A 26,229-nucleotide genomic window follows, 5' to 3' on the forward strand; every position below is an offset into this window, starting at 1 on the left:
TACTACGCCTTTACAACCAAAAGGATTGCACGCAATTACAAAGTCTTAAAATTAAAAACACCCTTATTGTGTGTAGAGAAAATGGCACCCAAACTTTGTTTTGATTAACTGTACTCTCAAATCCAGTAGGGATCACTGCTAGATATTAAATCACCACATAAAAAACAAGCTACATGTGGCAGGAGTGCTTTTGTTGTACTCTGGCATCTGGCGATTCATCAATCAGTTTGGGCGGGTTTGTGGGTTTGAGCAGAATATGCGAACAATGTATCAGTTTAAGAGAGGCATGACTTGTTTCCAACAAAATACTGAAATAGATACAAGATATCGAATAGTGTTACTCCGCCTTCACAACCAAATGGATTGCACGCAATTACAAAGTCTTAAAATTAAAAACACCCTTATTGTGTGTAGAGAAAATGGCGCCAAAAACTTTGCTTTGATTAACTGTACTCTCAAATCCAGTAGGAATCACCGCTAGATATTCAATCATCACATAAAAAACAAGCTACATGTGGCAGGAGTGCTTTCATCGTACTCTGGCATCTGGCGATTCATCGATCAGTTTGGGCGGGTTTGTGGGTTTGAGCAGAATATGCGAACAATGTATCAGTGTAAGAGAGGCATGACTTGTTTCCAACAAAATACTGAAATGGATAGATATCGAATAGTGTTACTCCGCCTTCACAACCTGACAACCAAAAGGATTGCACGAAATTACAAAGTCTTAATTCAAAACACCCTTATCAATTCGGGTATCTTTCCCTTCTTATAAATCACACAATTACAGACAAGGTTTCTTTACAACAAAAATTCCCACAAGATTCACTGGGCAATACACGGTGCAAGGCGATATTCCACAACTTTCAGGTAGTCTTATGAATCCTCTGCTAACAAATCGCTGCAGTGAATGAGTCTAATAATGTGTGTCCCAATCGTAGCTCGACCAACAGGAGACCAATATGTCGATAAGTGTCCCGAACTTTTTAGTCCTGTTCGTCAGATGACTGATCATCCTCAGAATGAGAGGGACTATGATGATGACTGTCGGGGCGCCTTGTCCGTGAACCCCCAGAATGCCACAGACTGATGGCTTGTTCTGGGTCATATTCACTTATGTCCGCAGCGTGTAGCATGATCAGGAGCTGGTCTGTGACCCTGTCGTCACCCATAACGGAGCGTAGATTGGATTTGACGAGATTGAGGCGGCTGAATCCTCGCTCGGCATCCGCGGAACTTGCAGGAACTGACAGCATAAGATCCAAAAGGCAACATATGTTGGGCAGTTGATCACGAAGTGCAGGGATAATGCTGCTCCAATCCTGGCCCTTCTTGCTGTGTCTACAAAGTGACAATTAAAAGGAAAAACTGCATTCTACTTAGCATTTTCTGCATTGCATTTCACCTACCTGGACCATAATGAAATATCTTCCCCAAAAATCATGCGTAAGAACTAAGCTAGTTATCCATTAGCTAAGTTTAAGGTAAAGTGTTTTAAATCAACTACACTGTAGTATTCATTTTAAAATCATTCAGCTATTACATGTAATATATGCTTCACCAAATATGATTTCAACATAATAAATTAATCATGAAAAAGATGTTCAGTGCTAAGCTTACTTGGTGTACATTCTTGCTTTCAGAAGATCCCACTCCACTGCAAGTTTGCCTCTATTGACCCCTGCCCCTTCCAGAGAACTCTTGAAGTGCTCTCCAAGGGTACGTACAGCTTCGTCTCCGAACGCTGAAACGAAATTAAACACAGGAATGTATTTAGTCTTTGTGCACTGCTTGTAAAATTTTGAAGAACTTGTCATCCCACATTAACTCATAATCATCATTGCCTGCCCCTGCCCCCCACACACACACAAACACACAAATACAAACAATCTATAAATCAAAGTGGCAAAACATAAAACTTTGTCAATCTTTTTAACAGCATAAACCAGCAGTCCACAATTTTTAATTGTTCATACATTCTGTTACTGGTGTAGTGAGCTGGATCATGAACAATGACCCCCTCCCTCCCCCCTCCCTACCAAAAAAAGAAAAAAAAAACATTGTGTGTAATCCAGCTCGCTATTCCAGTGCATTCTGTGGAAATTAGTGAGTGATTCAAAATATTTTGCTTTGATTATACACCATTATCTTACCATCTTCATTTTCCTCTGGCCAGAAGTCGAAGCTGGCGATCCTCCATGCATCCAGAACACCCTCATTCATGTCGTTAAATCTGCCAGTAAGACTTGTCTCTAGGCCATCCAACAAATCCCTGATTCCTACTTCGATGTTGACGTCTCTGGTAAGGTCTTCATCTCCAAAGCACCTGTGGAACTCTAGCATGCCTGGTGATGACATCCTAAGCATTAATGGCAGGAACATTGGGAAAGATTTAATTTACTTTAATATCATGTTTGGTATGTTTAATAATCATGTCTGAATTGGTATATTAGTGAAATTGGATTTTACATTGAAATATATATATATATATTTTTTCTTTTTTGTGATTTGATTTTTGTAGTGACCAGTCACTTCCTCAACAATTAATTTGGCTTCAGTTTGTGGTGTAATTTCTTTGTTCAAATTTATCACATTTTAAAGTAAAATATGAATATTGTCCAATTCAGTTGTTTCTTAGTACTTACCTGTTCTTGTACTTCCTGAGAGTGACTTGAGAAGCTTCTATCGCAGCTGATACATCTGCCAGTGTCGACACCTGCTTTTGTCCAGTGAGGGACACTTTGGAGAGCACAGTCACTACATCCAGAAGGAAAAGGGAGTACATCAAGACATCTCTGCGTTCCAGCAGCCGGAGATACCCCTTGGCCTTGGCTCTAGCGTCATTGGTGTAACCTGGTTGCACTTCAATCTAAGTAAAAGAACAATCTGATCATTAGTTTATATTACAGACGGGGCATTTTCTTTTGCATGCCTTAAAAGTAACATTGTGTAAATACACTGGTGTATAAAAGAAAATACCATTAACCTTTAGGAAAAGTATAGGACCTAGAATTTCACTTTTGATGGAATTTTAGTGACCGTTAGATTTTTTATTCAATTACAGTATCATAGAGACGAAAATTCCTAGTGTACTTTCAGACCCTAACACTGCTGATATGTGAAATTTATTTACAATTTACAAATTGTACCATACTACACATTCATTACAAATTTTATGCATACTCGTGCAGATTCATAGACCAATATTACTGAATCTGAAGTAAATACTACTGAACTGACTCGGTTCAGTTAGTTTCAGATGGAAACTAACTGGCATAATGCAGTGTTTGGTGCATTTTTCAAATTCTAAGTAATTACTAACTGAGCTTCAGATTTCACAGACATGTCATTCAACAGCCTAAGGGCATTAGTCAAGATGTTTTGTTGTACTGCTGAAGGGCTGCAAATGAGATTACCTGCCTTTGAAATAATGGGGTATAAAAGTTAGATACAGGAAAAAAGTAATCAATGAATTAATGTTTGTTAAATAGACCAATTGTCATTTTGCAGGGAGTCATTTCCTAAATTAGAATGTTGGCGCACATGACAGAGAATTCTAGTAGATTCCATAACTCAAAGGGGTGAACTGAAATAGCAAAGATATCATTTTTTCTCTCTCCATAGCTCATGAATTGATTTAATTGAAATAAACAAAAATACTCTGATTGAATACAAGTGAAGAGTAGACTGTATACACTATATAAATCTTATGCACTATTAGTATTACTATTTACTTGTATTCAATCAGAGAAGCAATATGTTTACTTTTCAATAAGAATATCACTTAGTTACTAACATGTAGATGATTTGTTTGGCAGTTTAGATCACCCCTTGAGTTAATAGAATCTACTAGAATTCAGACCTACCTGATGGAGATGAGTTACCAGCGCACGATAGCCTTTCACAAGAGTCTTGAGAGCACGCTCCATGTGTGGAAGCCACCTGGTTCCTCCAACTCTGGTAGGGATAGCTATGGGAGCGCCCACTGCTTCAGCAGCCTCCTTGAGAGCACTCCGATTCTTGGAGCTGTACTTGTAGTAGAGGTACAAACTTTGAAGTAGCGTGTTTACATTGTTACACAGGGGTGCCTTTTTCATCGCATCTTTAAAGGCAAGTTCCAAGCGATGAGCGGTGCAATGCACAGCTTGTAGCTCTGGATTCAGTTCTCTGAGTCTTGTTGACACACCATTATTCTTGCCAAGCATGACATTAGCTCCGTCAGAGCCAAAGCCCACCATCTTTCGAGACATACCCTCAGGTGTGATGCCAAGATGGTCGGAGAGAGCACGTATGATGGCATCGGTGATGGACTTGGAGTCTGCTGTGATTACCCCCGTCACAGCAACGAACTCGAGGTGTATTTTGCCATCTTTTGCGTGGCGGAGGTAGACTATCTCATCTTCAGTGACGGATGCATCAGTTGTTCCATCACTGATGACGGAGAAAAAGCTGGATTCCTCAACGCGTTTTTGCATCTTGAGTCTTTCCGCCTTGAAAGAGAATAAAATATAATAATTTTATTAACATTGCAAGACATATTGTGATTTGTCTGTCCAATAGTTACAATCATTCTATAGTGTTAGTAGCTTGACTGATCATCTGGAGGTTAAATTTCAGAATATCTGTTTTTCATACTGGAGGCCACAAGACAAATTGAAAGTTGAGCAGGTGTTTTAAGAGACAATGCATGAATATACACGCTATCGGGAGGGTTTCTGTGATCTCCTGCTGGTTTCCATGCGTTGCGTGTTTGTGGTTGCGAGTGTGTGTGTGTTGGTGTGTGTGTGTGTAAAGCAAAATGTCTTCGGGTAAAGCTTTGCTTTGCCGGTGCTATCATGTTCCGAGATTGTAAAGCCCGAGATTTTAAAGCTCGATGCGCCAAAAACTATCTTGTACACACATATTTTCTTCAGTGCACTCTACAGCTAGCACCGCATGTTGTAAGTGTATACATGCAAGGTGTGTGTGTGCGCGCGCACTGATACATCATGCAGAAAATGAGGTGGGACGGCCGTAGGCAATCTGATGCTGTGATTGGCTTTCTACGTAGGGAATTCCCCATCTTCACACACACGCAGTCATACCGGTAATTAATGTACGTATACAGAATGTGTCGCATGCACACACAGCATTATGCAGATCATATTCAAGCTTTCCACACACAACACACACCCATACCAGCCACGTACACACCAATCCACAGACGATCTTGACACAATCGCAAGCTATATAGATTTACGAAATTCACCCAAACATCTACAATTAATAAGAAACACATTCTTGATATTGGATTTCATTGGCAAAAAACATCCTCTTACCCATAAAGATGAGCAATTCCCTCACACACATTTACCAAGTTATGAGTATTGATTGAAAGATGATGGGTAGTCCCACATGTGCAAATTAATATCGTTATGTATGGTATTTAATTGCTTTCTTTTTTACCAACTGATTATAACGGGATATCGGCTAGAACGAGGAAAACGGCTCGGCCATCTCGTTATATCGAGTTTCCCTTGGGGTACTACCTCCGGGTAAAGGAGGCGGCCCCATGGGGGAGCTGCGGGATGGAGTGATTGTTTACTTCTAGTCTAGACTAGTACTACAGGATCATAAAAATCTAAAAGTAACTACATTAATGTCGTTGACCTGGGACGTAATCTACCACAGTCACACTCTCACCGCGCACACACAGAGCAAAGAAAACGGTGACACGTAAACAAATCAGCAATCGTCGACAACCGAATATCACGGACCGTATCGCAGAGCGGATTGATACTTTATTATGGTTGCTATCGGCAAGCGTAATTATGCTCTTTAATTTTCAGAGCGATTTGCGCTATCCGTGATTCGCTACCAGTATTCTGTAATTTACCCTCTTCAATTAGCTTTTATTATTTACCATAATCGACATCTATTTCAGCACTAGAAAATATTTCATCTTATCATGTAAAATCTATAACTTACTTTTGCAATGTAGTGGGTGAAGACTTGCGCATATTTGTCCGTTCGGTATGCGGTCCCGATGTCAATGCCCTTGGCCTCATCCAGCTTGCACAACCACACAAAATCGGTGAATGGACGGCACTGTTTTGATATGGCATGTGCATTTCTGAAAAGATGCGTCAGTCGATTGACCACAGTCTCATTCATTTTCCGGATCGCCTTTTCAGCTTGCGATGTTCCGGGAGGCGCATCGTTGGCGGCCTTGATTCTTAAGGCCACACGGTGATTTTCACTTGTTTCATGTTTTTTGACCGCTTCTAGTTTAAGGTTTTTGCAACCTACATAAAACAAATTCTGGCCTCTTCCTCCTACTGCGCCTTTCGTTTGCGTTTCTCTGCATACAGTGCAGAACATAACCTTTTCCTCCTCATTGTACCTCAACCACGTGTGGTCCCTCTCCCACTCCTTTCTGTAATTTCTTACCCTAGCTGTTTGTTCATACTGTCTGTCTTTTTCTGTTCTTCTTTTTTTAGCTTCGAGTTCAGGGTTGGAAACATTCATGTAACGCCACATGTTGTGTAACTGATTGGATCAGTCTGGATCGCTAGCCCATCGATGTCTATCTAGTGTAGTTTGTAGTATGACATGGCCAGGCAAAGACGCTTATTAACAGATAAGACAGGAAAGTGCGCGCTAATCCTGTATGTAAATGGACAACGCGCGGTCCTCATGCGTATTTACGCACATCACATGAGACCACTCAGTTACTTTCAACTTTCAACTTACTAGTACTAGTCACTTCAAAGACAGTGCGTCTCAGGTGATGATGATGTGCGTGTTTGCCTCAGACGCGCTGTCTTTGAAGATGTTGTTTATCTGAAAGCGTCCTTTTGATTGTGAGATCATGGTGTTGCCAAATTTTTACCTCCACGAAATAATCATTACTTTCAAATCTCGATCTTCAAAATAATCCCCTTAATCGAAAAAAAGCTACGACTATAGTTTTTAAATCTTTTTAAGATAATAAAGATACCACTTACCTTTGGAAATGAATGATGTTCCTAGGTGTACTAACTTTGTACTTAGCTCTACATTGTATTTTGTATCTCATGTACATTGTAGTTTCAAAGTTTAAAGTTTGAAAGTTTATTTATTTACTCAACAACCCAAACTCTGGGTATCGCCATTCGGAGCCCAATGAAAAACATATCATAGCACATTATCATATCAATAAATAATAATTGAAAATAACTCTGAAAAGTGTACAAAACGATTATAACAAAGAAAATAATGAAATGCGATTGGTGAAAAGAAAAAAATGTACAGAAATATACAATATATACACGATATATGGTGAAAAAAAAACAAAAAAAAGGAAATATTGAGAGAGAGAGAGAAGGAATATGGAGGTGAAGAGGGAGAGTGAGAAGGACACAACACTGGTGAATTAACAAAAGATATACGAGTGACTTTTGGTTCAGGAAAAAAAAAATAGAAACAAAAAAAAAACCCGCAAAGACATACAAAATTGTATTCATACGCTAAGTGAACAAGAATGAAGGAAATATGGAGACGAGAACGAAAACAAGAAGTAGAGAGATGGAAGAAAGAAGGAGGAGAGAGTGAAAAGACAAAAAAAGTTATGTATCAATTGTAAAGAAGCCACAGCCTGTAAAAAAGGCTTATATGTAGTATTTGCAAAAAGGATAAGAAATACTAGTATTAAGTAATCTAAACATGTGTCATTATATAACTACAAAACTTGGTTAAATTGGAACGGACTGTTTTCTTTTGACAATTATAAAAATTGATCCATCTTCATAGTGTTTGGGTATATCCAGTAATATTTTTGTAATTATTTCTTTCGTAGCCATTTTGTGTCCATCTTTATCGCGCACCTTCGTTTGGGCATGGCCAAAGATCAAAAAGCACACTCTTCGCACGTGCTTAGTCTTGCTCTCGTGGCCATATCGACGATCCACGTGTGCATGCAGCGCGCGCAGTACAACACTGAGCATAGCACTAGTAGAACGCGTGTTCTTTGATTAATCTCGCAAGATCGAGCGGTAGTCTGCATAAGATATGAAATGAGGACGCGCGGCTCGGCGCGGGTATATTATGACTGGGCTAGCGTGTCCGGACTGAAACTTGTGCGCACCACGATCCATTGAGGGGCACCCCTCCCCGATCCCTGAGTGATGCATGCAATCTTGAATGTCACCCCCATATACCAGCGCATACTTGCAAAGGCCTGGCTACTACTGTACATACACCCGATGCAGTGTACTACTGTACGCAGTCGTGGAGCGTACGGAGATTACTGAGTACTAGTATACGAACGGGCCAGCGGCGAATGGCCGGGCGGCCGGCCGGCCAGGCATGGAAAGACGTCACGGTCATACGACTTATCAGTGATGACGAATGTGAGAGAGCCAGTATTTGATGTTTTTACGCTGGTTTTACCTGATTATGTGAGGATATTTTATCAACATTTCGTCAATTAAATGATAATGTGAGTGTGTACTGTGTTGAAACGTGAGGCTTAGACTATACGGCAAAAAAACTTAAGGAGCCAGCCGGGCTTTTTTCATACATTTTTAGGGAGCCCGTAGCGATTCTGGGGAGCCAATGGTCCCCGGGCTCCCGCTAAGGTCGAGCCCTGTTTAGTCTCTAACGGGTTTTAGCACAGTGACAGTGTGTGTGTGTGTGTGTGTGTGTGCTCGCATGTGTGTGTGATGTGTGTAACTGTTTGTGACTGAGTGTGTGTTTAATTCTTTGTGTGTTTAAGGGTGTGTGATGTGGGGCCCATCATGGTGATTTTAAGAGGAAACATCAACTTCAGCAAGACTACATCAAGCAAGACTTCACCTGCAAGAATCAGAGATAGAACCGGTCCTGTACGATGCAATTTAGGAGCCTGACTGATAACAATACATCAGTTAACAAACAAATATCGATTTGGTCGTATTTTATTCATTCAAGACAACAAACACTTGTTTCATGTCATGACAATGAATGATTGATTTAACTATTCATTTTCAATTTTTTGAGATAATTACTCACGTATTAAAGTCTGTTACACTACAGTCTGTTAGATAAACACACAGTGATTAACTAAGTATGTCAACTCTGTATGTGCCATAGGATGGTTTTAATCGGACATCCCCTGTGTGCCACATTATTCTGATACAGCAAGTTCCAATATAGTCCTGCTTTGGGAAAATATTCTGTGTTTCAAATCTATGTAACTTTCATAAATTTGTGTGGTCCTAGAAATGTAGTGCGCAACAATGTAGAGAAAATGGCAAACTTTGCTTTGATATAAACTGTACTCTCAAATCCAGTAGGAATCACCGCTAGATATTCAATCACCACATAAAAAACAAGCTACATGTGGCAGGAGTGCTTTTATCGTACTCTGGCATCTGGCGATTCATCGTTCAGTTTGGGCAGGTTTGTGGGTTTGAGCAGAATATGCAAACAATGTAACAGTGTAAGAAAGGCATGACTTATTTCCAACAAAATACTGAAATAGATACAAGATATCGAATACTGTTACTACGCCTTTACAACCAAAAGGATTGCACGCAATTACAAAGTCTTAAAATTAAAAACACCCTTATTGTGTGTAGAGAAAATGGCACCCAAACTTTGTTTTGATTAACTGTACTCTCAAATCCAGTAGGGATCACTGCTAGATATTAAATCACCACATAAAAAACAAGCTACATGTGGCAGGAGTGCTTTTGTTGTACTCTGGCATCTGGCGATTCATCAATCAGTTTGGGCGGGTTTGTGGGTTTGAGCAGAATATGCGAACAATGTATCAGTTTAAGAGAGGCATGACTTGTTTCCAACAAAATACTGAAATAGATACAAGATATCGAATAGTGTTACTCCGCCTTCACAACCAAATGGATTGCACGCAATTACAAAGTCTTAAAATTAAAAACACCCTTATTGTGTGTAGAGAAAATGGCGCCAAAAACTTTGCTTTGATTAACTGTACTCTCAAATCCAGTAGGAATCACCGCTAGATATTCAATCATCACATAAAAAACAAGCTACATGTGGCAGGAGTGCTTTCATCGTACTCTGGCATCTGGCGATTCATCGATCAGTTTGGGCGGGTTTGTGGGTTTGAGCAGAATATGCGAACAATGTATCAGTGTAAGAGAGGCATGACTTGTTTCCAACAAAATACTGAAATGGATAGATATCGAATAGTGTTACTCCGCCTTCACAACCTGACAACCAAAAGGATTGCACGAAATTACAAAGTCTTAATTCAAAACACCCTTATCAATTCGGGTATCTTTCCCTTCTTATAAATCACACAATTACAGACAAGGTTTCTTTACAACAAAAATTCCCACAAGATTCACTGGGCAATACACGGTGCAAGGCGATATTCCACAACTTTCAGGTAGTCTTATGAATCCTCTGCTAACAAATCGCTGCAGTGAATGAGTCTAATAATGTGTGTCCCAATCGTAGCTCGACCAACAGGAGACCAATATGTCGATAAGTGTCCCGAACTTTTTAGTCCTGTTCGTCAGATGACTGATCATCCTCAGAATGAGAGGGACTATGATGATGACTGTCGGGGCGCCTTGTCCGTGAACCCCCAGAATGCCACAGACTGATGGCTTGTTCTGGGTCATATTCACTTATGTCCGCAGCGTGTAGCATGATCAGGAGCTGGTCTGTGACCCTGTCGTCACCCATAACGGAGCGTAGATTGGATTTGACGAGATTGAGGCGGCTGAATCCTCGCTCGGCATCCGCGGAACTTGCAGGAACTGACAGCATAAGATCCAAAAGGCAACATATGTTGGGCAGTTGATCACGAAGTGCAGGGATAATGCTGCTCCAATCCTGGCCCTTCTTGCTGTGTCTACAAAGTGACAATTAAAAGGAAAAACTGCATTCTACTTAGCATTTTCTGCATTGCATTTCACCTACCTGGACCATAATGAAATATCTTCCCCAAAAATCATGCGTAAGAACTAAGCTAGTTATCCATTAGCTAAGTTTAAGGTAAAGTGTTTTAAATCAACTACACTGTAGTATTCATTTTAAAATCATTCAGCTATTACATGTAATATATGCTTCACCAAATATGATTTCAACATAATAAATTAATCATGAAAAAGATGTTCAGTGCTAAGCTTACTTGGTGTACATTCTTGCTTTCAGAAGATCCCACTCCACTGCAAGTTTGCCTCTATTGACCCCTGCCCCTTCCAGAGAACTCTTGAAGTGCTCTCCAAGGGTACGTACAGCTTCGTCTCCGAACGCTGAAACGAAATTAAACACAGGAATGTATTTAGTCTTTGTGCACTGCTTGTAAAATTTTGAAGAACTTGTCATCCCACATTAACTCATAATCATCATTGCCTGCCCCTGCCCCCCACACACACACAAACACACAAATACAAACAATCTATAAATCAAAGTGGCAAAACATAAAACTTTGTCAATCTTTTTAACAGCATAAACCAGCAGTCCACAATTTTTAATTGTTCATACATTCTGTTACTGGTGTAGTGAGCTGGATCATGAACAATGACCCCCTCCCTCCCCCCTCCCTACCAAAAAAAGAAAAAAAAAACATTGTGTGTAATCCAGCTCGCTATTCCAGTGCATTCTGTGGAAATTAGTGAGTGATTCAAAATATTTTGCTTTGATTATACACCATTATCTTACCATCTTCATTTTCCTCTGGCCAGAAGTCGAAGCTGGCGATCCTCCATGCATCCAGAACACCCTCATTCATGTCGTTAAATCTGCCAGTAAGACTTGTCTCTAGGCCATCCAACAAATCCCTGATTCCTACTTCGATGTTGACGTCTCTGGTAAGGTCTTCATCTCCAAAGCACCTGTGGAACTCTAGCATGCCTGGTGATGACATCCTAAGCATTAATGGCAGGAACATTGGGAAAGATTTAATTTACTTTAATATCATGTTTGGTATGTTTAATAATCATGTCTGAATTGGTATATTAGTGAAATTGGATTTTACATTGAAATATATATATATATATTTTTTCTTTTTTGTGATTTGATTTTTGTAGTGACCAGTCACTTCCTCAACAATTAATTTGGCTTCAGTTTGTGGTGTAATTTCTTTGTTCAAATTTATCACATTTTAAAGTAAAATATGAATATTGTCCAATTCAGTTGTTTCTTAGTACTTACCTGTTCTTGTACTTCCTGAGAGTGACTTGAGAAGCTTCTATCGCAGCTGATACATCTGCCAGTGTCGACACCTGCTTTTGTCCAGTGAGGGACACTTTGGAGAGCACAGTCACTACATCCAGAAGGAAAAGGGAGTACATCAAGACATCTCTGCGTTCCAGCAGCCGGAGATACCCCTTGGCCTTGGCTCTAGCGTCATTGGTGTAACCTGGTTGCACTTCAATCTAAGTAAAAGAACAATCTGATCATTAGTTTATATTACAGACGGGGCATTTTCTTTTGCATGCCTTAAAAGTAACATTGTGTAAATACACTGGTGTATAAAAGAAAATACCATTAACCTTTAGGAAAAGTATAGGACCTAGAATTTCACTTTTGATGGAATTTTAGTGACCGTTAGATTTTTTATTCAATTACAGTATCATAGAGACGAAAATTCCTAGTGTACTTTCAGACCCTAACACTGCTGATATGTGAAATTTATTTACAATTTACAAATTGTACCATACTACACATTCATTACAAATTTTATGCATACTCGTGCAGATTCATAGACCAATATTACTGAATCTGAAGTAAATACTACTGAACTGACTCGGTTCAGTTAGTTTCAGATGGAAACTAACTGGCATAATGCAGTGTTTGGTGCATTTTTCAAATTCTAAGTAATTACTAACTGAGCTTCAGATTTCACAGACATGTCATTCAACAGCCTAAGGGCATTAGTCAAGATGTTTTGTTGTACTGCTGAAGGGCTGCAAATGAGATTACCTGCCTTTGAAATAATGGGGTATAAAAGTTAGATACAGGAAAAAAGTAATCAATGAATTAATGTTTGTTAAATAGACCAATTGTCATTTTGCAGGGAGTCATTTCCTAAATTAGAATGTTGGCGCACATGACAGAGAATTCTAGTAGATTCCATAACTCAAAGGGGTGAACTGAAATAGCAAAGATATCATTTTTTCTCTCTCCATAGCTCATGAATTGATTTAATTGAAATAAACAAAAATACTCTGATTGAATACAAGTGAAGAGTAGACTGTATACACTATATAAATCTTATGCACTATTAGTATTACTATTTACTTGTATTCAATCAGAGAAGCAATATGTTTACTTTTCAATAAGAATATCACTTAGTTACTAACATGTAGATGATTTGTTTGGCAGTTTAGATCACCCCTTGAGTTAATAGAATCTACTAGAATTCAGACCTACCTGATGGAGATGAGTTACCAGCGCACGATAGCCTTTCACAAGAGTCTTGAGAGCACGCTCCATGTGTGGAAGCCACCTGGTTCCTCCAACTCTGGTAGGGATAGCTATGGGAGCGCCCACTGCTTCAGCAGCCTCCTTGAGAGCACTCCGATTCTTGGAGCTGTACTTGTAGTAGAGGTACAAACTTTGAAGTAGCGTGTTTACATTGTTACACAGGGGTGCCTTTTTCATCGCATCTTTAAAGGCAAGTTCCAAGCGATGAGCGGTGCAATGCACAGCTTGTAGCTCTGGATTCAGTTCTCTGAGTCTTGTTGACACACCATTATTCTTGCCAAGCATGACATTAGCTCCGTCAGAGCCAAAGCCCACCATCTTTCGAGACATACCCTCAGGTGTGATGCCAAGATGGTCGGAGAGAGCACGTATGATGGCATCGGTGATGGACTTGGAGTCTGCTGTGATTACCCCCGTCACAGCAACGAACTCGAGGTGTATTTTGCCATCTTTTGCGTGGCGGAGGTAGACTATCTCATCTTCAGTGACGGATGCATCAGTTGTTCCATCACTGATGACGGAGAAAAAGCTGGATTCCTCAACGCGTTTTTGCATCTTGAGTCTTTCCGCCTTGAAAGAGAATAAAATATAATAATTTTATTAACATTGCAAGACATATTGTGATTTGTCTGTCCAATAGTTACAATCATTCTATAGTGTTAGTAGCTTGACTGATCATCTGGAGGTTAAATTTCAGAATATCTGTTTTTCATACTGGAGGCCACAAGACAAATTGAAAGTTGAGCAGGTGTTTTAAGAGACAATGCATGAATATACACGCTATCGGGAGGGTTTCTGTGATCTCCTGCTGGTTTCCATGCGTTGCGTGTTTGTGGTTGCGAGTGTGTGTGTGTTGGTGTGTGTGTGTGTAAAGCAAAATGTCTTCGGGTAAAGCTTTGCTTTGCCGGTGCTATCATGTTCCGAGATTGTAAAGCCCGAGATTTTAAAGCTCGATGCGCCAAAAACTATCTTGTACACACATATTTTCTTCAGTGCACTCTACAGCTAGCACCGCATGTTGTAAGTGTATACATGCAAGGTGTGTGTGTGCGCGCGCACTGATACATCATGCAGAAAATGAGGTGGGACGGCCGTAGGCAATCTGATGCTGTGATTGGCTTTCTACGTAGGGAATTCCCCATCTTCACACACACGCAGTCATACCGGTAATTAATGTACGTATACAGAATGTGTCGCATGCACACACAGCATTATGCAGATCATATTCAAGCTTTCCACACACAACACACACCCATACCAGCCACGTACACACCAATCCACAGACGATCTTGACACAATCGCAAGCTATATAGATTTACGAAATTCACCCAAACATCTACAATTAATAAGAAACACATTCTTGATATTGGATTTCATTGGCAAAAAACATCCTCTTACCCATAAAGATGAGCAATTCCCTCACACACATTTACCAAGTTATGAGTATTGATTGAAAGATGATGGGTAGTCCCACATGTGCAAATTAATATCGTTATGTATGGTATTTAATTGCTTTCTTTTTTACCAACTGATTATAACGGGATATCGGCTAGAACGAGGAAAACGGCTCGGCCATCTCGTTATATCGAGTTTCCCTTGGGGTACTACCTCCGGGTAAAGGAGGCGGCCCCATGGGGGAGCTGCGGGATGGAGTGATTGTTTACTTCTAGTCTAGACTAGTACTACAGGATCATAAAAATCTAAAAGTAACTACATTAATGTCGTTGACCTGGGACGTAATCTACCACAGTCACACTCTCACCGCGCACACACAGAGCAAAGAAAACGGTGACACGTAAACAAATCAGCAATCGTCGACAACCGAATATCACGGACCGTATCGCAGAGCGGATTGATACTTTATTATGGTTGCTATCGGCAAGCGTAATTATGCTCTTTAATTTTCAGAGCGATTTGCGCTATCCGTGATTCGCTACCAGTATTCTGTAATTTACCCTCTTCAATTAGCTTTTATTATTTACCATAATCGACATCTATTTCAGCACTAGAAAATATTTCATCTTATCATGTAAAATCTATAACTTACTTTTGCAATGTAGTGGGTGAAGACTTGCGCATATTTGTCCGTTCGGTATGCGGTCCCGATGTCAATGCCCTTGGCCTCATCCAGCTTGCACAACCACACAAAATCGGTGAATGGACGGCACTGTTTTGATATGGCATGTGCATTTCTGAAAAGATGCGTCAGTCGATTGACCACAGTCTCATTCATTTTCCGGATCGCCTTTTCAGCTTGCGATGTTCCGGGAGGCGCATCGTTGGCGGCCTTGATTCTTAAGGCCACACGGTGATTTTCACTTGTTTCATGTTTTTTGACCGCTTCTAGTTTAAGGTTTTTGCAACCTACATAAAACAAATTCTGGCCTCTTCCTCCTACTGCGCCTTTCGTTTGCGTTTCTCTGCATACAGTGCAGAACATAACCTTTTCCTCCTCATTGTACCTCAACCACGTGTGGTCCCTCTCCCACTCCTTTCTGTAATTTCTTACCCTAGCTGTTTGTTCATACTGTCTGTCTTTTTCTGTTCTTCTTTTTTTAGCTTCGAGTTCAGGGTTGGAAACATTCATGTAACGCCACATGTTGTGTAACTGATTGGATCAGTCTGGATCGCTAGCCCATCGATGTCTATCTAGTGTAGTTTGTAGTATGACATGGCCAGGCAAAGACGCTTATTAACAGATAAGACAGGAAAGTGCGCGCTAATCCTGTATGTAAATGGACAACGCGCGGTCCTCATGCGTATTTACGCACATCACATGAGACCACTCAGTTACTTTCAACTTTCAACTTACTAGTACTAGTCACTTCAAAGACAGTGCGTCTCAGGTGATGATGATGTGCGTGTTTGCCTCAGACGCGCTGTCTTTGAAGATGTTGTTTATCTGAAAGCGTCCTTTTGATTGTGAGATCATGGTGTTGCCAAATTTTTACCTCCACGAAATAATCATTACTTTCAAATCTCGATCTTCAAAATAATCCCCTTAATCGAAAAAAAGCTACGACTATAGTTTTTAAATCTTTTTAAGATAATAAAGATACCACTTACCTTTGGAAATGAATGATGTTCCTAGGTGTACTAACTTTGTACTTAGCTCTACATTGTATTTTGTATCTCATGTACATTGTAGTTTCAAAGTTTAAAGTTTGAAAGTTTATTTATTTACTCAACAACCCAAACTCTGGGTATCGCCATTCGGAGCCCAATGAAAAACATATCATAGCACATTATCATATCAATAAATAATAATTGAAAATAACTCTGAAAAGTGTACAAAACGATTATAACAAAGAAAATAATGAAATGCGATTGGTGAAAAGAAAAAAATGTACAGAAATATACAATATATACACGATATATGGTGAAAAAAAAACAAAAAAAAGGAAATATTGAGAGAGAGAGAGAAGGAATATGGAGGTGAAGAGGGAGAGTGAGAAGGACACAACACTGGTGAATTAACAAAAGATATACGAGTGACTTTTGGTTCAGGAAAAAAAAAATAGAAACAAAAAAAAAACCCGCAAAGACATACAAAATTGTATTCATACGCTAAGTGAACAAGAATGAAGGAAATATGGAGACGAGAACGAAAACAAGAAGTAGAGAGATGGAAGAAAGAAGGAGGAGAGAGTGAAAAGACAAAAAAAGTTATGTATCAATTGTAAAGAAGCCACAGCCTGTAAAAAAGGCTTATATGTAGTATTTGCAAAAAGGATAAGAAATACTAGTATTAAGTAATCTAAACATGTGTCATTATATAACTACAAAACTTGGTTAAATTGGAACGGACTGTTTTCTTTTGACAATTATAAAAATTGATCCATCTTCATAGTGTTTGGGTATATCCAGTAATATTTTTGTAATTATTTCTTTCGTAGCCATTTTGTGTCCATCTTTATCGCGCACCTTCGTTTGGGCATGGCCAAAGATCAAAAAGCACACTCTTCGCACGTGCTTAGTCTTGCTCTCGTGGCCATATCGACGATCCACGTGTGCATGCAGCGCGCGCAGTACAACACTGAGCATAGCACTAGTAGAACGCGTGTTCTTTGATTAATCTCGCAAGATCGAGCGGTAGTCTGCATAAGATATGAAATGAGGACGCGCGGCTCGGCGCGGGTATATTATGACTGGGCTAGCGTGTCCGGACTGAAACTTGTGCGCACCACGATCCATTGAGGGGCACCCCTCCCCGATCCCTGAGTGATGCATGCAATCTTGAATGTCACCCCCATATACCAGCGCATACTTGCAAAGGCCTGGCTACTACTGTACATACACCCGATGCAGTGTACTACTGTACGCAGTCGTGGAGCGTACGGAGATTACTGAGTACTAGTATACGAACGGGCCAGCGGCGAATGGCCGGGCGGCCGGCCGGCCAGGCATGGAAAGACGTCACGGTCATACGACTTATCAGTGATGACGAATGTGAGAGAGCCAGTATTTGATGTTTTTACGCTGGTTTTACCTGATTATGTGAGGATATTTTATCAACATTTCGTCAATTAAATGATAATGTGAGTGTGTACTGTGTTGAAACGTGAGGCTTAGACTATACGGCAAAAAAACTTAAGGAGCCAGCCGGGCTTTTTTCATACATTTTTAGGGAGCCCGTAGCGATTCTGGGGAGCCAATGGTCCCCGGGCTCCCGCTAAGGTCGAGCCCTGCTGTTCATTACCTGTACAGGTACCATTCGTTTTGTTCTCTGTAGAATAATGCAAGGCGAGTATATGCACAGACTATTTTTTTTTTTTTTTGACAGCAAAAAACAACATTACTTTAATAGTAAGTGCTTCTTCTTTTTTCAGTGTTCTGATTGACGTATTGGCCTTCCTCACCATAAATAAGCACTGAATTGGTCAGTGTTTTTATAGTAGTAGCCATGACATTTAAAAGAAATCATGGGCATTTGAGCAGGAAATTTACAGCAACCCATTCATGCCAAACAAGCACAGGTATGCGGGGAGTAGAACATGAAAAATGGAATTGCTATTGGTTATTATACCCCCGCCAAACGAAGTTTGAAGGGGGTATATAGGAATCAGCGGACGGTCGGGCGGTCGGGCGGTCGGGCGGTCGGGCGGTCGGTCGGGCGGTCGGTCCGTTGCAAATCTTGCGTCGCGAACTACTTCCTCAGTTTTCAACCGATTCCAATAAAACTTGGCACAGATGTGTGCCTTGGGTTGTAGATGTGCAAGACGTATTTTTTGACAGTACCCAAAAGTACGTTGCCATGGTAACGGCATATTATGGGCAAAAATGGGTACAAATCTTGCGTCGCGAACTCCTCCCACAGTTTTTGATCAATTTTTATGAAATTAGGTACAGATGTTCATCTGAATATGTTAATGTGCAAGACACATATTTCCGCAGTGGCAAAAAGTACGTTGCCATGGTAACGGCATGTTATTGGTAAAATATAGGGCAAAATGCTTCATGGCAAAACTGCTTCATCAGTGTTCTTCCAATTCTCATGGAATTCATATTGAATGTTTGTCTTAGGATATAGGTCAGCATGACACATTTCTTGACAGTGACAAAAAGTATGTTGCCATGGTAACAGCTCACATATTATGAGCCAAAATGATGGAAAATTTTGTGTTGCAAACTACTTCCTCAGTTTTTGCCCAATTTCCATGAAACTTGGTACAGATGTGTGCCTTTGGTTGTAGATGTGCAAGACGCATTTTTCGACAGTACCCGAAAGTACGTTGCCATGGTAACGGCATATTAATGGCAGAAGATCAAGGAAAGATCTTGCGGATTTAACTACTTCCTCAGTTTTTTGACCAAAGCTTATGAAATGTTGTTTTGACCAAAGCTTATGAAATGTTGTTTGGCGGGGGTATAACCAGTCGCTGTAGCGACATTTCTAGTTATTACTGGCACCTAGCAATGTTTAATGCAATAGTTTGCTATTTGGTAGCCAATGTTGGATTGTAATGGAATCTTTGAGATGCTGAAACATACAATGTATGAAAATACCATTCTGTGAGTTCAAACATTTTGCTAGTCCAACTTGTGCTGGGCCCTAAACCCCCTGGATTGTCTTTGAAAATCCAATAATGATATGTTCTTTCTTTTTCTGAACAAACACACGTGTGTACTACAGAGATGCCAAGTTCAAAAAACTTTTATGAGTGAGATTTTCATGACTCGGCGTCTCGGCGCTCGTGCGCATGCGCGCGTGAACGAGGGGGGTATTCCCCCTCCCATGATAGGGAGCTTTTTTAGATTATTAGCTCTTAATGATGCGATCTGGTGCATATATTTTTACTAATTTTGAAAGACAAAAGGGAAATATACCTTCAACTGCAACTATCACTTTAATCCTTTGAGCTATGCTCCTTATTTTAGGCCCAAATTGCAGACTTCACCCGATGCGTGAGAAAAATGGGTGCCATGCGTGAGATCGTGAGACAGACCCTAAATGCTTGAGTCTCACGCAGAATGCGTGAGACTTGGTAGCTCTGGTACTATTCTACAGTACCTTTTCTTGCCCCAAGTACTGCCTGTAATTTTACGGGATACATTGGATTTCTCTGTGTGGTACAGTATTTGAAAGAGTTTGTAGTGCTGAAGAAATTCAAATGTATAGGTACTGTAACTTACATTTCAGTGGTCATATTATGATTGCATTGACACCTCTGTGATATGTAGGGTCATTTCAGATGTTACTGAGAAATAAAAAGTGAATGCATAGACCTTCTATCAATATCTAGAGAAGTAAAATGTTATACACTGTGTAGTTGGTGTGATTTAAAGGGACACAGTCCTCACGAAATTAAAAAAAATATGTTGTTGTTGGTACCTCCAATGAACTACTTTCACCAAAAACAAACTTTAAAATCACCAAATAAGCTCGTACATTTTGGTTGAAAAAGTGTGACCCCGTATGGTGAATATGCTAATGAGCAAGTCTTGGCGGAGAGTCATACGTCATCGATGCACAACTCTTCCCAGCCGTGTTCTGCTCGTTATCCGTACGCTCCCGAGCGTTAGTTCACCGGATGCATGAAGACGTCGGTGGCTACTACGTGTAGTAGTATTTGACATTGTTTCTACGTTGTGTGTGTGTGTTTGTGTGTGTGTGTGTGTGTGTGTGTGTGTGTATTGTGTATTATAGTCGCACAGTACACGTGTGGACGGTACAACTAGATCTACGGTAGATACCCCGTACGCGGTTTGCCCTTCACACTTTTCCAGTCTATCACAAGCGCAGCTGCAGCCTTGTCGCCGCTCATGTACAATGTGATACGTTCTAGTACGTACAGATTGTAGGTAGAAACAGCTACACAGCTAGCTACAGGCCTGCTAGTACACTATAGGAGCGACCGCATTCAGCGTCGTCTGGTCAGGCTATCTTACATCAGTAGTTTTGCTCGAATCGTGCAGAAAATTTCCCAGGAAAAATCCTTTTTTCCGTCCCAGACCCACAAAAGTATCGTGAAAGGTGAGCTGTATAGCTGAGAAATCTCGGTACAACGATGCCGAACATAAGAAACTTAGGGCCTACAAAATCTCGATATCGTGTTGTGACCTACCTGTACGTGGACCATTTGAGAAGCGATGTTTTTACGTGGACCGGCAGGCTGTGGCCCTCCGGTTATAAACCGAGAAAACACCTGAAGCCAGATGCAATCCCGACCATTTGCTCACATGAGTTATAAAACAGAAACACCTCGAGCATCGACTTCGAAGAGAACCGAGGGAAAAAAGCGTAGAGAGGTAAGGAAAGTGGCTTGCTATGTTTCATTTACCGTGGAGCTGCAGCCGGGGTTGGACTGCAGTACAGTGCCACTGAGCTAGCTGCTGCCAGTGCCGACTGGACATGCACGGCAAAGTGGAGCGAAATCATATCCCTACGACCCCCTGTGTTTACCCTTCCCGGCTCACGTCGAGGAAAGGCGAAATCTGACTACTTACAAAAATATTGAGATACAAACAATATTTTCTTTGAAGAATTCGACTCTCTCATGCACAGATTATCTTCGGCAAAATCAGCTAGACGGAGTACTAGCACTGTGTACATTATTATGGTAAGAATTCGCACGCGAGAGTTGTTTCTACGCTAAGAAGCAACACGGACGGAAGCTAGAAAAGGACCGTGCCTATTTGATGTCAAGTTCATGGTATATTTGGTTTAAAAATATGTATAAATTTATGTTAACAATGTCAATTTTTCATGAATTATATATATCTAAGCTTGAAATATTTTGTTTGAAATAATAAAACCACAAACTTTCACATTATATGATAAAATTGCAACTAATCATTTTTACACTTAAATTGGTTTTTAGAGGCACGGCTGTCAACTTGGTGAGTAGGGCATGCACTACGTAGCATCTTTTTGCCGGCTCTTACACGATCGCTTGCAGGAATTATTTTTCAAAAATCGCGTAAGGAGACAGTTTTTCATTTACACGCGTATAAACTGGTGAGAGGTTATGTTTTTTACTCTTCTAATTATCATTACTTTGAAAATCTCAGGACTTCTTCCCTTTAACTTTTTGCAGCAGCTCAATTGTGAGCTGGGTACACAACACTTTGATGAAGTTCACGTTTGTATGCGTTCAAAATATTACAGAAGATCCATTTTTGTATTGCTGTGTACTTCACTGAGCTGTATCGTGGCTCCAAACCGTTCAGTGCCTACATGATACGAGTACCGGGTACAATGAGTAATCAATGTTTTTGGCCTGACTGCTAATTAAGTGACTAAATTGTCTAGAGGGTCAGCGGTCCCTGGAATCAATTATTTGTCATACAGTAGGCAGTGGCAGTGAGCTACAATGTACAATAACACACTAATAATTAGATTCTATATTACACTGTTAATACATGCTCACTATGTTTTGTATGGTTAACATCATAGTGCAGCTACATTGTACATGTACATTATGTGTATAGTCACACATGAAGCAATCTACTGTACAAGCTTGTACTGTATAGATCTTCATTTGATTCACTTTTATTTATTTTTACACTTGAAATTCATGCATCCACCCAGAACACATTTAATAACATTCCCACAAACAATCTTTTGATAGCGAACTCTACAATTTTAATACCGAACTCTACAATTTTAATACAATGCGTTGGGCCTGTATATGGGAAAGCAGGATTGTGCGATGGGGTAGCTTGGTGAAAATAAAAGTTCACAGACCTGATGGGAATAAAATAAAACCAGAAAGAGAATTGTTGAGAGGGGTTACAGTATCAAGGTCTTTACTTACAGACTTAGTTACACCTTGAATTGTTGCAACTTACAGACTCTAAGAAAAGGCCAAACAAACATGTACAGTACCGGTTTGTACATATCCCCTTCTTCAGGTTCAAAAAAAAAAAAAAAATCCAACAAAAGTTTTATTTGAAATATTAAAATCAACAAAGAAATAAAAGATGAAGTTTAGAGACTACTATGATCACTTTACTTGCATAGGGTACACAGTATGTACATGTATGAATATTCCAATCAACATAGAAAAGAAGACATGAAATACATGATACACAATAGACTTCCAAATCATTTATATGAATGTATCAGGGTTCATTGTTATAAAGTGCACTCATGCAAAGTAAGGTGGAGTTGAAAATTGATGATGATTTCCGCAATGGAGTTTCTGTACAGTGGGTTCCTCTAGTGAATTGCACCTCTGTGCAGTAATATCCAAATAGTCCTATATATGCATTTATAATCATGTCTGTCAGGTCAGTTAACAGTGTAGAGTGAGGTGATTGTGACAATGTATCCATTGCATAAAATCAATCAGTTGCTGTAAAACAACTCAATGAAAGGATTTCATGATATTGAATGTTCATGTAGCCATTGCTGGCCATTGCTGGGTAACATGTACTGAAAAAAAAAGGGGGAAAAAAAGGGAAAAAAGTTTAATATTGGTACACAAACATGTACCACAGCCAGTCAAAATTGGGCTTCAAGACCCAAGACTGAGGAACTGAAAAATGAACTGATCGTCAGACTGTAAACACAAGTGGTGTGATGTCTACCTTTTATCTTAAGTGTCGTACCTTTGCTGACACCCAACACGTGGAAATGTCCTGACAGGCATTGTATACAGCCATCATTACACTGTAGATAGCTCACCTGCTTTTATTTTTTCTTTTAAAGCTCTAATTAGAGATGAATCAATATTTGTTTAAGATTCAAAACACTGTGACTCGATTTTGCAAGGCTCAGGAGAATTATACTTCAGTAATCTCTGCGAGAGTTTTTAGAGGGAACATTTGTTCCATGGTGCATTTTGCAATACAAATTTGCCTTTCAGAAGTAAAGATTCTGAATCAATATTTGCACATGATTACACATTAATAATGGGGATGATATTATAGATTTCTAATCTAAACAATCTGATTCAATTCTGAATTGAGAATAAACATACACTCTATGCGGGGTCCCTTTAAACCTTGAAAAGAATAATTAACTTCTAATTCATGTATAGATAACCTATCCATTCATTATGATAAGTATGCAGTAAAGGAGGTGCCAGGCTATTAAAAATGCTCACACATTGATAATTTAGGCAGCAAAATTTCATGAGAAATTGACAGTCAGAAGAGAGAAAGAGAGTGAGTGTGTGTGTGTGACAGAGAGAGAAAACACTTTAGGGGGAAGCATAAAAAGGAATTTAATGTTTTAGAGAACCTTTGTATGAAAGCTTTGTTTAATTTACTGTAGTAGTGATAACCAAAACATACTGTACTGCTTAAGGCATGTTATCATGTAAATCTCTACTCCTGCCATACCCAGGGAAGGCAATGACCCGGACGACAGTTCAAAGGTCACATACAAGCAGCTCCTGAAGGAAGTATGCAAGTTTGCTAACGTCTTGAAGAACCATGGTAAGTGTGTGCAGGCTGGTGTGTCTCTTACCCCCCCCCCCCCCCCCCCCCCCCCCTCCATCAAAAGGGAGCAATGTCCCTAGGAGGAATCTTTGCTCATGTAACACTTACAACTTCCACCAGTTCTTATAAAATGGTGAAAATATTTGTATTGTAAGACTAGAAAAAACACTCGCAGAGTGCAGACCTCAGCCAAGTAGTTCATTCCACCCACATGTACTTGCAGTATGCTGAATATAGCCCTATTGTTGAGTGCAATTTATGTACAATGTATGTGCTCCTCAAATATGTGCAGCTTGAATTCCCTTGTTTGTTGGACCTATCTCCCAATGGTAAAGAATTCTTCAAGAAATTAAAAAAAAAAGAATGAAATTCCTGGATCCAAACAGTGATCTATCATATCACTACCAAAATTAAATGATGTGTTCAGACTGAAAATTGCACCCAAATCCCTTCACCACTTTTTAAAAATCTAGTTATTTTGCAAAAAGACAAACAAACAAACAAACAGACAGACAAACCAATGCTGACAAAAGCAACCTCCTTGGAGGAGGTACATTGTAGATATTGTGTGTATCTATCATGAATGACTGGACCTGTGCTTGTCAGGCTTTACAGAGTACAGGGAATAATTTTCCAACTCGAATAGCATTTTCAACTGATGAAAAGTATTTCAAGTGGTATCCTGTACACTTCTGTGGAAGAAAATTGCTACACAAAAGTTAGTTTGTATAGCAGTGGTGTAAAAATGCATAGCAAATTGCGATGCGATACCAGGAAAATTATTCCCTGGAGAATGTCCATTATAAATGCTGGGCAATGCTTGGCTATTGTAGGGGGGGGGGGGGTGGGGGGGGGGGGGGAGGAGTTTTATTTGACTGAGTTTCACTGTAATTCTAATACATAATATTCACTTTGATGCCAAAATTTTTATTGAATCGCATGTAAAATACACCTAAAGGAACAGAGATGTGTATAATTATGTGACATATATTTGCAAATATTCAGCATCGGTGTAGAGCAGCATAAAGAAATGTCTCATTCTTTTACTAGTAGTGATAGTTCATGTTTTTTTTTAATTTTGTGATTGTCATTACCATGATTATCATGATTATTATTAAAATAATTGTTTTCGTCATATGTACAGTGTATAGCCTGAATATTCTTTGGATGGAGAATTTGACTGAACAGGAGGGACAAATTCGCAGAATCACTGTCAATGTCAACACTGGTAATGGCCTTTTAATGATCATTTGTATTCCACAGGGGTGAAGAAGGGGGACCGTGTGGCCATCTACATGCCCATGATTGTGGAGCTGGTGGTAGCCATGCTGGCCTGCGCCCGTATCGGAGCCATGCACTCCATCGTGGTAGGTGGTGACCTTCTTTTGGGGTCTAAGGCAATTACTCCCCTAGGCAGTTACCCCAGACACTTCCCCTGACCCTAATCCTAATCCTAATCCTGAACCTAATCCTAACCCTAACCCTAACCCCAAACACCAAGCTGGGGGGGGGGGGGGGGGGGGGGGGGGTAATTGCCCTCGGGGGAATTTGCCCAATATGCTTCTTTTGGTATTGGAGGAGGAGTCCAACCCTACATTCAAACTAACATTTAGTTTTAAAAAAAATGAAGAAGTCAAACTCAAACAAAAGTGACAATTTCGTCACAGAGAGAAAAATGAAAAAAGTTTAGGAAATTTTTCAGTTGTGTATGTTTTCACAAAACAATGATAGTATTCACTGTCATGTTTACATTCTTTTCATTTTTTTTTTTTCATGCAAGGGTAGATAATATTTTGACTTCCCCCAAAACAGACACAAGAGCCTGCTCGTGTGAAATGTTGATGCTCGTGTACAAATGTATATAAGTAAGGGGGATAGATTTTCCCTCCCTACAGTATATATAATGAGGATGTTATTTGA

The 26,229-nt window shown here is 39.9% G+C and overlaps 3 protein-coding genes across 3 annotated transcripts in view; 1 reads left to right on the plus strand and 2 right to left on the minus strand.

The window, feature by feature from the left end:
• The window catches only part of LOC139719171 (acetyl-coenzyme A synthetase, cytoplasmic-like), a 53,750-nt gene that overhangs the window by 5,722 nt on the left and 21,799 nt on the right, over nucleotides 1-26,229 (plus strand). The window contains exons 2-3 of the mRNA XM_071630604.1: nucleotides 24,215-24,306; nucleotides 25,573-25,676. Coding sequence (XP_071486705.1) covers nucleotides 24,215-24,306; nucleotides 25,573-25,676 — 196 coding nt within the window. The remainder of the gene's footprint in view (nucleotides 1-24,214; nucleotides 24,307-25,572; nucleotides 25,677-26,229) is intronic.
• On the minus strand, nucleotides 987-6,519 carry LOC139719155 (zinc finger protein 862-like). The gene is made up of 6 exons (XM_071630588.1): nucleotides 5,968-6,519; nucleotides 3,867-4,490; nucleotides 2,646-2,869; nucleotides 2,154-2,359; nucleotides 1,630-1,744; nucleotides 987-1,341 (listed from the first exon to the last, which is right to left on the minus strand). Exons 1-6 carry the CDS (start codon nucleotides 6,517-6,519, stop codon nucleotides 987-989), a joined length of 2,076 nt encoding a protein of 691 aa, XP_071486689.1.
• On the minus strand, nucleotides 10,489-16,021 carry LOC139719164 (zinc finger protein 862-like). Its single transcript, XM_071630599.1, has 6 exons — nucleotides 15,470-16,021; nucleotides 13,369-13,992; nucleotides 12,148-12,371; nucleotides 11,656-11,861; nucleotides 11,132-11,246; nucleotides 10,489-10,843 (listed from the first exon to the last, which is right to left on the minus strand). The coding sequence occupies exons 1-6, from the start codon at nucleotides 16,019-16,021 to the stop codon at nucleotides 10,489-10,491; spliced, it is 2,076 nt and encodes a 691-aa protein (XP_071486700.1).

Source organism: Diadema antillarum, unplaced genomic scaffold (assembly GCF_040938485.1).
Source record: "Diadema antillarum isolate AM-2024a unplaced genomic scaffold, OU_Dant_1.0 scf00000106, whole genome shotgun sequence".
NCBI lineage: Eukaryota > Metazoa > Echinodermata > Echinoidea > Diadematoida > Diadematidae > Diadema > Diadema antillarum.